Source organism: Capra hircus, chromosome 9 (genome assembly GCF_001704415.2).
Source record: "Capra hircus breed San Clemente chromosome 9, ASM170441v1, whole genome shotgun sequence".
In the NCBI taxonomy this organism is placed as follows: Eukaryota; Metazoa; Chordata; class Mammalia; order Artiodactyla; family Bovidae; genus Capra; species Capra hircus.
The window spans coordinates 28,436,489-28,454,706 of NC_030816.1; the positions used below are offsets into that span (position 1 = coordinate 28,436,489).

At 37.6% G+C, this 18,218-nt stretch overlaps 1 protein-coding gene across 2 annotated transcripts in view; it reads left to right on the top strand.

The window, feature by feature from the left end:
* SESN1 (sestrin 1) overlaps positions 1-18,218 on the top strand; it is a 113,071-nt gene that overhangs the window by 74,649 nt on the left and 20,204 nt on the right. Inside the window, exon 1 of one of the 2 annotated variants that reach the window (XM_018053094.1) lies at positions 16,197-16,674. The exons of the other annotated variant lie outside the window; for it this stretch is intronic. Coding sequence (XP_017908583.1) covers positions 16,573-16,674 — 102 coding nt within the window. The 5' untranslated portion in view covers positions 16,197-16,572. Of the gene's footprint in view, positions 1-16,196; positions 16,675-18,218 lie in introns of those variants that run through there. 2 annotated transcript variants of the gene reach the window in all.

An 18,218-nucleotide genomic window follows, 5' to 3' on the forward strand; every position in this document is an offset into this window, starting at 1 on the left:
TTAAAAATGAATACAAAATTTGAACTGACACTTCATGAATGAAGATATATAAATGACCAATAAGCATATGAAATGATATTCAATATAATTATCCAAGATATGCCAATTAAAACCACAATACATTTTAATTTGCCTTATACATAAGGGCTTCTCAATTTCAGCACTTGACATTTTGGGCCAAGTAATTCTTTGTTGTGAGGGGTTGCCCTGTGTGTTGTAGGATGGTTTGGCAGAATCTTTAGCCTCTACCAAGTACATGTCAGTGGCAGCCCATCTACCTACCAGTTGTGGAAACCAAAAATGTATCCAGACATTGTCAAATGTCCTCTAGCCGGGCAAAATCACCCGCAGTTAAGAACCATTGCACTACATCCATTTGATTGAAATGAAAAATATTGACTACGCTAAGGGTTGGTGAAGACGTGAAGCCTCTGGAACTCTTTGGTACACTGCTGGCAGTCATCTAAAAATGATACAACCACTGTGGAAAACAGTTTGGCAGTTCCTTGCATCCCCAGTGGCTCAGAGGGTGAAGAATCGCCTGCAATGCAGGAGACCTGGGTTTGATCCCTGGGTCAGGAAGATCCCCTGGAGAAGGGAATAGCAGCCCACTTCAGTATTCTTGCCTGGAGAATCCCGTGGACAGAGGAGCCTGGCAGGCTACGGTCCATGGAGTTGCAAAGAGTTGGACACAGTTGAGCAACTAACACATTCACGTGCTTATTATATGAGCTGGCCACTCCACTCTAAGTGAAGAAAATGAATACATACATTTATACAAGGCTACTTCAGATCTTTAAGGAATGTACTATCCTACTTAGGTGAAAAGCTTTTCATTTCACAGGTTTTTTCTTTGTTGACATATAATTTCCATACTAAGATCATTTGGCTTACTAGGATCATTTTGCTTCTTTCTGAACCAAAGCTCCTTCAGTGAGGACCTACTGGTGTACATTCTTACTTTTTTTCTTTTAAAATGCAATTCTTCCATTCACTTTCTTGAAAGATAGTTTCATATGTGAATACAATTCAAGAACAGCCATTTTCTCTCGGTGTTTCAAAGACACTATTTCCCAGTCTTCTGACTTCCATTGTTAAAATTAGGTTAGTTTAGTTTTTCCTTTGTAGGTAATCTGACTTTTCTCTTGGATAACCTTTAAGATCTTTCCTTTTTCTTGGAATTTTTCAGTTTTACTCTGTCAAAAGATATATATTTCCTTTCAGTTATTCTGCATGGGATCCATTGTGCTTCCTGGAAAAATGAGGATTGGTGTCTTTAATCAGTTCTGGAAAATTCTCAACCATCATCTCTTAGAATATTGCTTTTATCCTTTAAGAACTCGTTAGATTTATATTAGACCTTCTATTCCATCTTCCATGTTATTTTAATTTCTTATTTTCCATCTCTCTGTGTTATGTGCTACATTCTGGAAGATTCAGATTTTCTAGTTTATTAATATTTTTCTCCTCATCTATGCTAAATATGCTGTTTATCCATTGAATTTTGTTTTGGTTATAAAATCTATATTTAATCCATTTTAAAATCCATCTTTTTTATGGTTTATTGTTCCTCACCCATACTTTCCATTTCCTTTAAAGATTTTTCTAAAATATAAATTTATTTATTTTAATTGGAGGTTAATTACTTTACAATATTGTATTAGTTTTGCCATACCTCAACATGAATCTGCCACAGGTATACACGTGTTCTCCATCCTGAACCCCCCTCCATCCATTTCCTTTAAAGATTTAAGAAATGTATTAAACTGGTATTCTGTATCTATAATTCTAATACCTGAAGTCTTGAAAGTTTGAGTCAGGTGATCATTGTTTCTTCAGACCTCAATAATGTTGTTTTTTTCCACAGTATATAAAACATACATATCAAGCTTACATATCATAAGCTCATATTCATTGGAATTTTATCTCCTTCAGACATAATCTGCATTTCTGACTGGAGCCTGGGGGACATAACCAATCCGCTTTAACTGAATCCTTGCCTTTTTTGATCATTTGTTTCCAGTCCAGGTAGGTAAAGGGATTTTAGGCCCCAGCTCCTTATGTGTGAGCCACTTTGTGTTTGTAAATTTTCAGGGGAGATTTCATCCCTTCAACCAAGAACAAAGTTGAAACAGGAAAATTTTCTATTTCCTTTTGTAGATGAGGTGCTTTTCCTAGTTAATGCCTTCAATGATAGTTTAGCCCTTTGGGGTTGGCATTATGATGGGGTCTCTTGCCCACCCTCCAGTTTCCCAAGTCCTAGGCTTTACCAGCTGTTCCCTGTGTTGCTGCTGTGGGACTTATAGCTCCAAGCCTGTGAATAATCCCTACCTCCTTGGATTCCTCCTACTGGTCATTTTTTACTTCTGAAGATTTCTGTTACTTTGCCAGTTCAGCTATACCTTTTAAATTATATTTCTTACAGAAATATTTGTAGGTGTTTTGTACACCATGAGAAAGAATCATTATTTTGGAGGTTAGTTATTACCCTAATCTGTCAGAGAGTGGTGCTATTAGAGTTCTTTAAGGCTTGGGTCAGAGTGCACTTTTAGTACACGGCTTGCTACTGTGCTGTCCATGTTCTTATTTCTGCTTTTTAGAATTTTTCTGACTGTTTCCTTGTGATCAAATGATTGACTATCATTCTTTCTCTGTCAGTTCAGACAGTAGTCCCTACTTCCTTCTAAATTACTGTGGACTTAGAAACTAAATAAATAAGCTAGTTATAATTTTGTACAAAATAAAAGTAAATTATCTCTAAGGTAAACCAAAGGTTTTCCTCTGAGTACAGTACATACTCTTTGATATTAATATATATATTCTGTGGCATCTGTTTAGCTTTTTTTTTCATGCTTATTCTAGATTCTCAAGCTTGTCAAAAAAAAAAAGCCAATTCAGGTATAAAGAGATATTACTATATTAATAGTCTATAATAATCACCTATTTGGCCAGAATTACTGTTTTTCAAATGTAGAAGAAAATATTTTAAGGGATTAAAATCCCTTAAAATATGTATGTGTAAATACATACATAAAATATGTGTGTGTATGTGTAAATAATAACTAGATATAATCCTACTAAATAAATCACTCTGAATTCTATATTTCATTTTTTTTCAGTAGGCAATACGATATTTAGCCACTAAGAAAAGTTATCATATTTTCTTATGTTTGAAGTCTTTTATACTGACTGATAATGATTGTGTGCCAGTTTGTCTTCATTTATGTTTTCATTTTTCCCTTTTCTATAAAATACAATAATGTTTTCTAGATGTTATAGAGCATTTTTATTCTGGCAGTAGCATCAGTGGAGAATAAGTCTAGATTTCCTGGAAAGGGATGATGTTCTAATGAATTGGGTGGTCACAGAGAGTGGGCTGAACAGTCAGTTATACAAAAGAGGTTGCAGAGAAAATAGAACAGGGAAGATAGGAAGAGATGAAGAGGAAAGTTCATGGTCCATCGACCTCTTTCCTAATTGACATGCAATCACTGGAATATTAACAGTGAAAAGAATACTAAATCTGTGAGACATCATCATGGTATAGTAGAAAGAACATGCCCTTGGAGGCAGACAGACTAAGTTCTAACCTTCACTCAAGCCCCTTGTTTGCTCTGTAGACTTAGGTATTTAACCTCTTTGTCTCGCAGTTTTTCATTTCTGAGGGGCATCCCCGGTGGCTCAGTTCAGTTCATTCGCTCAGTCGTGTCCATCTCTTTGTGACCACATGGACTGCAGCATGTCAGGCCTCCCTGTCCATCACCAACTCCCAGAGTTTAATCAAACACATGTCCATTGAGTCGATGATGTCATCCAACCATCTCATCCTCTCTCATCCCCCTTTCCTCCCGCCTTCAATCTTTCCCAGCATCAGGGTCTTTTCAAATGTCAACTCTTCTCATCAGGTGGCCAAAGTATTGGAGTTTCAGCTTTAACATCAGTCCTTCCAATGAACACCCAGGACTGATTTCCTTTAGGATGGACTGGTTGGCTCTCCTTGCAGTCCAAGGCACTCTTAAGAGTCTTCTCCAATACCACAGTTCAAAAGCATCAATTCTTTGGTGCTTAGCTTTCTTTATTGTCCAACTCTCATACCCATACACGACTACTGGAAAAAACCATAGCCTTGACTAGACGGACTTTTGTTGGCAAAGTAATGTCTCTGCTTTTTAATATGCTGTCTAGGTTGATCATAACTTTCCTTCCAAGGAGTAAGCAATCTTTTAATTTCATGGCTGCAATCACCATCTGCAGTGATTTTGGAGCCAAAAAAAAAAAAAGTCTGTCACTGTTTCCATTGTTTCCCCATCTATTTCCCCTGAAGTGATGGGACTGGATGCCATGATTTAGTTTTCTGAATGTTGAGCTTTAAGCCAACTGTTTCACTCTCCTCTTTCACTTTCATCAAGAGGCTCTTTAGTTCTTCTTCGCTTTCTGCCATAAGGGTAGTGTTATCTGCGTATCTGAGGTTATTGATATTTCTCCCAGCAATCTTGATTCCAGCTTGTGCTTCATCCAGCCTGACATTTCACATGATGTAATCTGCATATAAGTTATAAGCAGGGTGACAATATACAACCTTGATGTACTCCTTTCCCAATTTTGAACCAGTCCACTGTTCTATATCTGGTTCTAACTGTTGCTTCTTGACCTGCCTACAGGTTTCTCAGGAGGCAGGTCAGGTGGCCTAGTATTCCCATCTCTTGAATTTTCCACACAGTCAAAGGCTTTAGTGTAGTCAATGCAGCAGAAGTAGATGTTTTTCTGGAATTCTCTTGCTTTTTTGATGAATCAACGTATGTTGGTGATTTGATCTCTGGTTCCTCTGCCCTTTCTAAATCTAGCTTGGGCATCTGCAAGTTCTTGGTTCACGTACTGTTAAGGCCTGGCTTGGAGAATTTTGAGCATTACTTTGCTAGCATGGGAGATGAGTGCAATTATGCAGTAGTTTGAACATTCTTTGGTGTTGCCCTTCTTTGGGATTGGAGTGAAAACTGACCTTTTCCAGTCCTGTAGCCACTGCTGAGTTTTCCAAAATTGCTGGCATATTGAGTGTAGCACTTTCAACAGCATCATCTTTTAGGATTTGAAATAGCTCAACTGGAATTCCATCACATCCACTAGCTTTGTTTGTAGTGATACTTCCTAAGGCCCGCTTGACTTCACACTCAGAGATGCCTGGCTCTAAAGTGATCACACCATCATGGTTATCTGGGTCATTTTCTGTATAGTTCTTCTGCGTATTCTTGCCACCTCTTCTTAATGTCTTCTGCTTCTGTTAGGTCCATACCATTTTTGTCCTTTGTTGAGCCCATCTTTGCATGAAATGTTCCCTTGGTATCTAATTTTCTTGAAGAGATCTCTAGTCTTTCCCATTCTATTGTTTCCTCTATTCTTTAGCAAAACCTAGAGTTAGTCTTCAAATATATTTTAATTTCCCTCTAACTTCCTAGGGATGTATAGAATACAATGAAATATTGAGAAGAAGTATACATATATACATTTTTGACAGCACCCTACACTATTGGTAGGAAATCTCCCTGTTTAGTTCATGGTAAGTTCAGGAGACAACTGACATGGCAAGTCAAGCTGATGTATTTAAAGTAATTATCTTTTTAGGGAGCTAAAACTTGCAAATGATTTAAGCAGTACTTGAAGAGAAAAAAATGAACAAAGTTGTTCTTGAAGATTTTTAGGGAAAATATTAGAAATTTGGCAAGCCAAAAACAGAATGAAGAAATTGTTCACTATTGTTTCACTGTATTTTTATGTTTCTACTTCAAGTAACTGTCAATTTAAGCAAATACTTAGGTTTGAGTTAAACATTACAATGGTGAAATCTGTAACTCTGAAAAATTTCTTCTAAATCCTCAAATTTTCTTCTCTCAAGGATATGTATTGAGTAATAGAAATGAAAAATTTTACATAGAATGACACTGTACAATTTGTTGTTTGCTTGCTTGTTTCAAAGATTATATTTGTATGTGGTTGTTTTTAATCATATTTTACATTTTTGGATCTGGACTGCAGCATTTTCTTGTTTGGTAGGTACCCCCTCTCGAATCCCCTCATGAATTTTAGAAACAGTATTAGGGAATTTAAAAAGAGACGAATCTTATACATATTCTTACCCTTATCCTCTATCCACAAATAAGAAAGAAAATTTCCCACAAAAGTCTATATACTGTTACAAATACAAAAATATTTTCAAGATAACTTTAATGTATACAGTGTCACACAATAAAAATGAAAACAAAATTATCACGACATTATTAAGATCAGATATATTTTGTTAAAGGTTGATGAAAGGATTTTATCTTTCTTTATGTTACTTTTAACCCAGGACAGTCTAATCTGTTATATAACTTGTCTCTGCTCTGACACTGTATAATTTAAAAACAAAAAAACACACACTGAAGGTTGGACTTCTTTGGTATCTGGAGTGATTGAGGCCTTACCTCTTTGTCTGCTTTCTGATTGGCTGAAAACTGTTGCTAAGCTTGTTTCTTTGTTCTTTGGGAAAGTCAAAAGTTGAGTGTGACCTATTTGAACTGTATCCTGCTGCTTTACTCTGCTTTTGCCTTCCTCCTGATCCATATGCTTTTTTCTGATATTTTTTGAAATTTAGATTTTTTTTTAACCCATCAATTTGTAAATTTAGTGTTCTATATTTTAAGGTTTTAAGATTTTAGTTGTACCTTTATAATGTACAAATTACTATGGTTTAATTTTTTAAAATCTGGTTGAATAGTTGAAAGTTGAATTTTCTGTCAGAAAGCATGTTCTCATTGTAAAGAGTAAATACACTATTTAAAGACCTGCCTGTCACAAACACAAAAGATTAGCTTGGAGATCAAAAATATCCTTATTGTTAATAAAAACAATTCCGAAGTTCATCATTGAAAAATTTAGTACGTCAACTTTTTGTGTTTTAGTTTAAAAGCTACTATTGGTCATATTGGCATGAATGTTACTGAAGGATAAGACTGACTTTATTCATGTTTCTGGATAAGGGCTAGAAGGATTGATAGTCCTTTCAGTTATAGACCAAATCCAGGACAGCTTAAATAAAAATTGTACTGGAAGACAAGTTTGGTTTTTCATTTAGTAAACCATAATCAAATCATTGTGGTTATAAGAGCCTTTCCTCTAAGGCTCTATTTGGCATTGATGGGAATGAGACTTTGAACTAGATTTCCCCTAGCACTCCTTTAGAACCAGCATAAATCCTGGGAACATTCTCTGAACCTTAAAGCCTGACCCAAGTCTTGGATGAACAACATTGGGAGCTATAGACTAGATGGATTTTCTAAACCTACTGAGAGTTCTAGTGAACAGAACAAGAGATGTGGCATGTATATAAAAGTAATATTCACGTCTGATTTTTTTTTTTTATCAGCATAGTCTCTAGTGAAACAGTATTATCAGGATTCTGATTTATATACAATATCTAAAACTGGTATTTTACTAATAAATGGTCTCTTTAAAGTTCATATAAGTTACATTACTAAGCCAATTAGTGAGAACAATGAGGCTATCTTTATGTTTTAAGCAAATTTGAAATAAAGGGGTTATGGATTATAGTTACAGTATTTCTATATTTTCTTATATTCATAATATCAGAGAAATCTATATTCACACAGCAAAGTACCTACATGCTGTGGCAGCCCACTCACTACTATAATTTTACTCACTGAGCAGAGGCAGACAGGCATGAATTTTTTTTTAAAGGCAAGAACACAAACTATACCCTTCCTTGTCACTGACAAATTTATGAGAATGTTCAAAGGTATACTCACAGAGAAGAAGGAAAAAGTTTTATTTACTCCAGTATCTAAATTATTATTTTGATGGTTTCCAGTGCATTTAATCTTTATATATGTTTGTAGGTTACCTTGGAAAAAAAAAAGCTCAAATCTAATGTTTTATAATATCTTTAAAGTACTTGCAAGAAATACAATTCTGAAATCACTAGTAATGTACAAAGAAGCCTGGTATAGAAGGAGGCCAGGATCTGGTTAGCTTAAAGCATATAATTCTTGATAAAATCAGGAATTATATTCACAGAGTAGAACTTTAAAGCTGAAGTAAAGTTTGAGAGCTCATGAAGTTCAGGAGCCCTTCATTTTAAATTTAAGGAGACTAAAACTAGAAAGGTTGTTAAGAAATTGCCATACCTTCTGGGTTTTTGTTTTTCTTATTTGTTTGGTACCCCGCCCCCCAGAGTTGGACTGTAAAGTAAATGATTCCCTATTTAATGCTCCCTGACAGAATCCCAAGCTATCTGCCAATCTGTGTGACTTACACAAGAGGTTTAAGTCTAAATAAAACAGATGTCCAATCTCAAATTAAGATATTTCTGCTTGCCCATAGATTTAAGAAACTAAATGCATATAGTTGGCATTCAGTAAATATAGATAATAAATGACTGAATACTCAGTGTTTACATAGTATTAAGATTTCTGTTAATTGGTAAAATAACAGCACTGACATTCATACATAAATCTATGCCCAAATATATATTTTTAATTAAAGATGTAATGAGTTTAAAAAGAATACTACCTTCTCCAACTTGTAATGTCTGAATAAAATCCTATTTTTGTATTTCTCAATTATTTGCCAAAAATTAGGAAAATCAGATTTTTCTGTCACTACAAATGAAATCTTGAATTCTGTTCAAACTTAAACTCATGTAAAAAAATAATTTTTAAAGTTGCATTATTCTTTTTTTGAGTATTTTTAGCTAAACAGAAAGATAGTAATAACAAGTGAAAATAAATTTATGTGTGAACTGTGATGTCCTGAATGTACTCACATCCTTTGAACAAAGGGAAATGTGGCCCACAGAGGTGCAATGAGGGTTTTGGAGGGCAGAAGAACAGAGGAGAAAGTACAGTGAAATGCCATTATTTCTGAAATATTTAATAGCATGCAAGTAGTTTGTAGATGTGGCCTTGTACTTTGTGACCAAGTTAAAGATCTACAACTTAATACCCTCTTGAAAAACAGGATATCTCAGAAGGAGGCAAAGAAAGAAGGTGATTTAAAGGATTAAAGGACCTTCAACTAAAGATTGTCACAAAGGAATGGAGCAGAGGGTTCTTTGAGCTGTGTTAGAAAAACATATATTATTGAACTCTATTCACTGCTTGGTAGTACTAATCATGGTGAAGGGGCATGGATAGAGAAGTCAGGATAGCTGTTATAAACAAAAAAATAACTTGATTGAAAGATTTAGAACATTGTCATTAGGATTTTGTTTCTTTGAATGAAAATTATCTCTAGTATGAATAAAACATTCAAAATTCAGACATGATTAAGCTGATGACTTACTAATATGCATTTAGCCTAAACTCTTTAACTATGGGTAAATTCAGTTCTATAAAGTCTATGGGCTCAGGATAAGTTGAAGATACTACGTTTGATTTTCTTCTGTTTTGGAAAGACAATTTTTTAATACTATGCCAGACCAATATATTCCTTAAAATTATAGGTTACATATTTAAACCAGTTATTGCCTAGTGCCCACAAAGAGAAGCATTTTGAGAATTTAAAAAATATTTTCACATATGTTTTTAGGTAGAGATTAAATCTGGCCCCTCAAAAACTACTTTAAATATAACATATGCATAGTCTAAGAAATATTTCTACTTGAACATGTCATGCATTAAGTATCTTCCATTACTTTTTTTTTAAGTTGGTATCTTAAGTTCATAAGTTGAACTCCTAAGAACATATGGGGAAAAGTCCTAACTCTCAATTTCCCACTACACTCACCTTTTTCCTGAACCTTGATCTATTCCAAGTTATACCTATTCCTTCTTATTTACCTCAAAACAATGCTGAAAAGTAATTAGCCTCTAAAAGTTGTAATGAATGAATTCTTCCATCTAACCTTGGTATCTCAACTGGCACTTTCTTTCTGATATTTCACTTTAGATAAGCCTGTGGATGTTTAAAGCCAGACGTGGGCTTTAAAATGTTCATAAATTTGTCAAACAATGGTATGAATACAGGCGGTGTCTGACTTGTAAGTACCTGCCTGACTTACCATTGCCCAAACCTTTATAGCCTCTATCTTGTCAGTATAGGAGAACAGGAACAGAAAAATCAAAGGAGTTTGGGAATACCTGGGGTTCCTGATGAGAAAAGACAATGAAAAATAGAATTTGCTTGTTAGAGCTGGAAAGGACAAGCTGATTCCCAAGCAGAGCCTGCCTGCCTGCCTAAATAGTGACCTCAAAGCCTCCAAGAGTGTTTGTCTGGATGGCCCAAATCTTTTATAATATGAATGTTGAAATTCATTATTAAGCTTTCAGTTGAGTTAAACTTCTTTTTTAATGGAATCATCTCTGTGGAGTTCATTCATTACATTCTTATTGAAGGTCTACTATGTGCTGGGCACTAAGACATTGGAAATACAGCAATGAACAAGACAAATACTGATTTTACATTCTATTGAGACAGACTAAATAGCATGAAGTGTCAGTCCCTCATATAATAATATATATGAGTTAGTTTAAGAAACCTATTTTCTTTCTAATACCTACCAGTTATTCTAAGAAAAACAGTGGTAATGTGAGGAGCAGGTAGGAGGTTGGGTAGACTCAGGTGAGTTATGTAGTAGGAGAGTGTGGGGTAGCATGAAGTCAGCAAAGGTCTGGGAAGACACTGAGGAATGATAGGGATAGAGAAATTAGAAGAAAGCAGCTCTCAAAGACCAAGACCACTGATTCCATGATTGCTTTTTACTTTTCTTTTCTTTTTTTTTGAACCAGATGTCACCCTGAGATAACTAGATCTCACAAAAGGGATACATTTTTCTTTCTTCCTACCTTCTTGTCTTGCTATCAGAATCAAGAACTTAGGCTAACACACAATTATTCTAGTTTTTAAAATATTCATTAAAAGCAGCAGCCTAGCTTCTGCTGCTTTGGATTCAGACAGACCTAGGTTCTAAACTCAGTCTACTTTTACAACTTTGGATGAATTACCAATAGTTTATGTTTCTGTTTTACAGATTTTTAAAATAGAAATAATTGTATCTGCCTTACATGTATAAGGCAGGAGGAGATTGGGGGCAGGAGGAGAAGGGGACAACCGAGGATGAGATGGCTGGATGGCATCACGGACTCGATGGATGTGAGTCTGAGTGAACTCCGGGAGTTGGTGATGGACAGGGAGACCTGGAGTGCTGCGATTCACAGGGTTGCAAAGAGTCGGACACGACTGAGCGACTGAACTGAACTACATGTGTAAAATCCTTAGTGTCTGATATTTTGGTCTTATTATCATTAGTCTGGAAAGCCTGACCATGACTTAGCATGCTTATTCTTTTAGGAAAGGGATTTTCTACTTTAAAACTACTGACACTATTTGGAATATCTTGTTTACAAATATGAGTGCTGGTCTGTTTCTAAAACCCTATGTAAAAATTTAAAACTGTTCATTTCTAAAAGGAATAACCCTGAAGGAGAAAAGAGAGCAAAAATTTGTCAACATTCTTGCTTCTTTGTAAGTAACATAATTCTAAAAGTTAAATTGAAGAAGTGAAAAAAGTAGAAGACAAATAAGAGAAAGGATCTCAATGTACCCAAAACATGATGTTGAAAGGAAAAAAGTGCTTAGCAGGCAAGCTATATATAAGAAACAGGAAGATATCAACTAGAGGAGGAAAATCTAGACAAAATTAGTAAGCAGAAGTAATATTATAAACCAGAATTCATTCCAAATAAAAAATGTTTTAAATGACAATAGGGCATTTTTTCAAGAACCTTAAACTACATAAATCTAACAAATCCCACTCCCATTCTTAAAAGAGTTGTTTGGTTTAATGGCTGAAATCATTGTTATGTGTGTCTAATCAATTATTAAATATTTCTATTTTGAAGAATAGATCTATATATCTACAGTACTTTAATTCACTTTCAATTTCTTTAGTTAATAAAAAAAATTCAAGGTTTAATATGTGACCAGTGAAAGTGTAATTACACCTTTTGCCCTAACTAGTATTCTATTAAAATATATCTATTCTTTTTCATGAATTGACTGTATTTTTCAAAGTCTAATGGGTTTAGGGAAGCCACTTGGTCAAGAGAGTATACAGTTTGAGATTTATCTCCTGAATTTCAAAAACAAGAGTATAAGGCATCATTTCCTTTCTCAAGTGCGTGGTGGCTGCATGCTTAATCGTGTCCAACTCTTTGTGACCCCGTGGACTATAGCCTGCCAGATTCCTCTATCCTTGGGATTTCCCAGGCAAGAATACTTGAGTGGGTTGCCATTTCCTACTCCCAGGGATCTTCTCGACCCAGGGATTGAACCCATAACTTCTGTGTCTCTTGGATTGGCAGGTGGATTCTTTACCACTGTACCACCTGCGTAGCCCCAAGAGAGACAAATCCACCTTCATCCCTGCACTTTGCTTCCTTTCCATTGTTCTTCAGAACACCAGCTTGCCTTTGCCACAGTTGTCTCAACAATCTTCGTAACACATCTTTCTACCTCTAGTTTTGCCTGAACCTTAGCTGAAATGCAAATTTGATGTCATTACACTCTTTAAAACTTTTAGTAACTCCACAGTACTCTTAAGAATGAAATTTATTGTCCTTAATGAATCTTAAACAAGGTCCCTCCTTACTGTTTGACCTAAACTCCATCCATTACTCTCCAAACTCTCTGCCCCAGACACCAGTGATTGAGTGAGTGAGTGAGTGAAAGTTGCTCAGTTATGTCCAGTTTTTACGACCCCCATGGACTATACAGTCCATGGAATTCTCCAGGCCAGAATACTGGAGTGGAAAGCTATTCCCTTCTCCAGGGGATCTTCCCAACCCAGGGATTGAACCCAGGTCTCCCTCATTGCAAGTGGATTCTTTACCAGCTGAGCCACCAGGGAAGCCCTCCAGACACCAGTTGTTGTTGTGTTAGTTGCTCAGTCGTGTCTGATTCTTTGCGACCCCATGGATTGTAGCCCACCAGGCTCCTCTGTTCATGGGATTCTCCAGGCAAGAATACTAGAGTGGGTTGCCATTCCCTTCTCCACCAGACACCAGTGAACTTCCTTTATTCAGCTTCCCTCTCCCCTGCCTCTGGGCCTTTGCACAGTGCTAGTTTCTTTGCTTAGAACTCTGTCTGTACTCTCCCAAACACTCCACCAATTTTCTTTCCAAGGCTTCTCTATTAATCCTCTAAGCCCTAGCTCAGATATCACTTACTTCAAGAAGCCAATCTTGAACCACCACTCCAAGTCTGGACTCTAATGCTTCATGGTTCTCTGCTCAGATCAAGTCATTTGACACCACTCTTGTTTTTCACATGGATGTACCATGGGCTTCCCTAGTGGCTCAGATGGTAAGGCGTCTGTCTGCAATGCAGGAGACCAGGGTTCAATCCCTGGGTTGGGAAGATCCCCTGGAGAAGGAAATGGCAGCCCACTCCAGTATTCTTGCCTGGAAAATCCCATGGATCTCAGAGCCTGGTAGGCTACGGTCTATGAGGTCACAAAGAGTCGGGCACGACTGAGCAACTTCACTTTCACTTTCACCATCTTGTTCTGGGGCAGTTAGCATTGAGATCATTACTGCTAATGTCAAGTGCAAAAACCTCACTTTGATACAGTTGAGTTGGGTAGGTTAACCCCCAAAATTTATGTATGTGTGTGCTCAGTCCCTCCAGTCATGTCCAACTCTTTGTGACCCCATGGACCATAGCCTGCCAGGCTCCTCTGTCCATAGGATTTTCCTGGCAAGAATACTGGAGTGGGTTGCCATACCCTCCTCCAGGGGATCTTCCAGATCCAGGAATCAAACCTGCTTCTCCTGGTCTCCTGCTTTACCAGGTGGATTCTTTACCACTGAGCCACAAGGGAAGCCCATTTATGCATGTATGTATATATGTACATTTTTAGCTGTGTTTCATAGCTTGCAGGAGCTTAGTTCCCCAACCAGAGATTGAACACACATTCTCAGCAGTGAAAGCATGTAGTCCTAACCACGTAACCACCAGGGAGTGCCCAGAACATTTTTAGAAGGAGAAATTCAGAATTACTACTACTTCTTGGACTAGATGTCAGGATTCTTCATTGAAGAAATAAAATATTGAAATGAAATGTTTGAATAGCAGACTTTGTAAATAGCTGCTAGCCTATAATGATAGCCTGTGGTAAATATCAAAAGCATAGTCCTTTCCAATTACTAATTGGTGTTCAGGAGGTTTATTACATGCTTAGCACTGGAAGTTCATTAAGAGAAGTACCTTCAGGATATCTGGCCAACTCAAGTAGTGAAATCTTTGGAAAATACAAACATTTTATTAAATGATTTGTAAAAAATCTCAGAAATGAGATCTGCATAATATTTGCAGGTCAATACAGTTGTTGGAACTCTTGGTTAATAGATTTATTTGGAGGCAACCTTTTTATGTTATAGAAGAGGGTGACTAATTCAGTTACTGCTCTATCAAAAAGCAAAAATTAGTACTATCTAATGACTTGAAGGGCCTCAATAGGACTGAGTTAGAATATATTAAAATTATTTTTCTTTTTATGTAAGGCAACATCAAAATAAATTGAAATTTTCTTAAAAAAAAAGAAATCCTAATGGGAGCTTCCTATTAAATTTCAACACATGTATCTTCAAAATTTATGAAGCATGAAGTATCAGATATGACCATATATGTATACATATATACATATGAATATATACACATGTACACACACAGTTTGCAGTTCTAATTTGCATTTAAATGTTTTAAACCATTTTTGCATTAGCTAGATACATGCTTTTCCCTTGCCTCTCATTAAAAAAAAAGTAAGGCAAACATTCTCCATTTTGCAAATAAAAAAATTTTAATATCAGACAAGGTTATGCCCTACTAGACAACTAACCCTCACTGCTGTTTTCTTTCCAGAAAATAAAATCACAGCTCAACTCTTCTAGAACCAGAGTCATCATTTTTCACATACTTCCCTCATTAAGTAGCTTTATCGCTCACAACCCCTACATCAAGTCATTTATGTTTCCAAGTTACTCATGTACAATCAGTTTATCTTGGAGGGTATGTCATATTGCTGCAAATTGGATGATTTTCTGTGTTTATTTTTGCCTGTTTGTTTGTGGCTGAGTGGGCATTATACTCTTTTGTTGTTGTTATTGTTTTGTGGCTCAGCTCAGAGAAAGAGCACTTGGAAGTCTCTAGCCTTTTATTCTATGTTAATATTAACCTCCAATTGCTTTTCTTGACCAGATATTTGGGTGCTTCAGCAATTTATAAAAAGTATATGAGAACATATAATCTTATTTATCTGGAGAAGATAAATAAAAAGTAACCATTTTAACCTTCTACTTTTAAAATGTGACAGTTTAAGAGCTAAAAAAATAACTCAGTTTTCTCTGAGACATTGTAACCTCTAAGACTGAAACTTAATATTCACCTATGAGCCCTGGTTCTGTGTCTGTCAGTATTCATTGGCTTAAACTCTACTTGTTTCTGATAGAATGTTCCAACTTTTTTTTTTTTTTTTAACCTGAGCATGTAAGGTTGAAAATACAGGGCAAACATGCAAAAAGAGATCTAATTTAGGAGTTAATTTATTTTTTTAAAGAAGTTAATGGTGCCCTGTAAGCCAACAGTTTTGACAGAAGACTTGAGAGATTTGTGTTCCAGATCCAACAATGTCAGTTGTGTTCCTTTATGATCTGTTTTTTCAAGTTCCTCTTCGGGTTTCAGAGAGAGATTCTCTTTCTTTAGACCCAGGGAACTTATGAGGAAACATTAGAAATTTAAATGCTTTCGAATATACTTGGGAAGAAGAAAATTTAGAGATCTGCTGCCAAGTCTTATTATCTGTGTAGGAGAGTTGATACTTAACAGTTTCTACATAGTTAACCAAAAATAAGTTTTAACTGAATGTAGGTCATGGTCTCCTGCTTGTTTCTGCATTTTATGGCCCAGTCAGCTTTGTTTGGGCATTTTTGGAAAGAAAGAAGGGAAATTTCAAGACTTCATAAAATGTGGAGCAAATTTGATTTCCTCCTAGTGGGGAGTCAGCCTACAGGTTGGTTGCCCTTTGGCAGGTAATTGGACCTGAATGGGTGGATGGAGGGCAGGCTCTAGGCTGCTGATGCTGGGACAGGGGTACACATTTGCCTTTCACTGAAGCCCGACGGTTCAAGCTGCACCTTCCAGCCACAGTGTAGGCGCACATCCCGGCAGACCAAGCCCACTAGGGACCAGAGGATTGAGCTCCTTGGGGGAAGTACGGTTGGTCCCTAGAGGTTGTTTTTCGCCAGGCGGCATTGACTGCCCCTGCCAGCGCCCGCTCCTCCGCACCGAGGAGGCGGGGCTCCGCGGCGCTGAGGGCTCCCATTGGCTATCGCGGCCGCCGACTCAGCTGAGTGACGGCAAGGGCGGGGCCGCGTGGCTTGTTTGTTTGCGCCGCCCCGTCCCGCGCCGCCTCGGCCGTCAGCGCTGACTGAGGCTGCAGCTCAGATCTAGGCTGGCCGCCAGCCCAGCGCTCTTCTCCACGCTGTTGCGGTTCCTCTGCGCGTCCGCCACTATCCCTGCGCCGACATGCGCCTGGCTACAGCCGCGAACGAGGCGTATACGGCGTCTCTGGCCGTCTCGGAGCTGCTGGGCTGCAAGCAGTGTGGTGGGAGCCGCGGCCAGGACGAGGTACCCGGGCGAGGGACCGGGCGAGAGGGCGGGTACCCAGCCAACTGTCTGGGCTTTACAGAGTCGCGTCGCTTCTCTGCCCTCGCACCAACAGCTTCGGAGAACGCTCCCCAGGGAGGGCGCCTCTGGAGCAACCGCCCGGCCGGCGCCCTCCCCGGCGGGGCGTGGCAGGCTGGCCCGCGCCCCTCAGGTGAAGGGGCGGCCAGTGGTGGGTTGGGGGGACGTTTGCCATTGCGAGTCGTCCCCGGGCAGAAAGTGCCACGGCTGGAAGAGAAAGCTGTCTGGATCATTTAAATGGAAGTCTCCAAAACGTAAATAACGTTGTCTTCTGTACAAGTCTCCACAAGTCAGAAACCAAACAAACTCTAGCCCCGAGGTAGAACAGCCTGTGGATTTTTACCCCCCTCAACGTCTTGTCAAAACAGATTATTTGGTGACCCTCACTCTTTGCCTTTTACTTTTAAAAAAAATGCATCTCAGTCAGTTTTGCCTAGAATAACTATGTTCTGCCAGCTCTATGACGTTATGCACAGCGTTTACTCTTGTTTATTAGCATTTCTTTTGTGTCTGAATTGGCCTTCAGAAAGAGCTATTTAATTGTGACATTTTGTATTTTTCCTAAGTGGTTACAAAGAGAGCACCAATCGAATATCCTGTGGCATGCAGGATCTAGTTCCCTGATCAGGGATTGAACCCAGGGTCCCTGCATTGAGAGACCGGAGCCTTAGCCACTGAACCACCAGGGAAGTCCCATAGGACCCCAGCTGAAAGTTACTAGTACAACTTTAACTCAAATTTTAGCCTTTAATTCAAGTGGTAGCAAGGGGGGAAGAGAAATAGTAATTAAAATTGATGAAATCAGATTGTTTTAAGTATTGACTTAGTTCAAGAAATGTAAATACGAGGTAATTTCTCTGCACTATTGCCCACTAAAATGACTTAGTTTTATATGTTTTTTGTAAATAGAGTCAACACTATGAGTATACCACATATATTCATATAAACTTAAATGACACTTTCTCCTGAAGGTTGTAGAACACCAAACACTTCTGTATTTTAACATTCATGTTTACATAGCATGCTTCTTGTTTCCAGATAATACAGCAACCTAAAAAGTCTCATGACTGTTGCTTTGAAACTTTACTATAGCAGGAAAACTGTTCAAAAGTGTTGAAATAGCATTTACAATTTCTGTTTGCAGGCCATAACGGATCTTTTGTCATTTTGAGAAGTGAGCCTCATGATTGTGTTTGAATCTGTTCTTTCTAGTGGTATTTGTGTGTAGAATCTCTTGGTTCTTGCCCAGATCTAGAATCTCTAAATATAGCCTTGTAAACTAGAAGATAAAGAGATACATTTTATCTTACACATTGATTACAGAGCCTATGGGCTTGTCTTCAGGAGACCAGGCAGCTTTAAGTAGTTGTATTTCATTTTTAAAACATCCCACATGTGGGAGGATAAATTAGGAGGTAGTGCTTTATAAGAAAACTATTCACTTTTCAAAAGAATAACAGAACTCTTTCAAATAGCAAACTTCCACA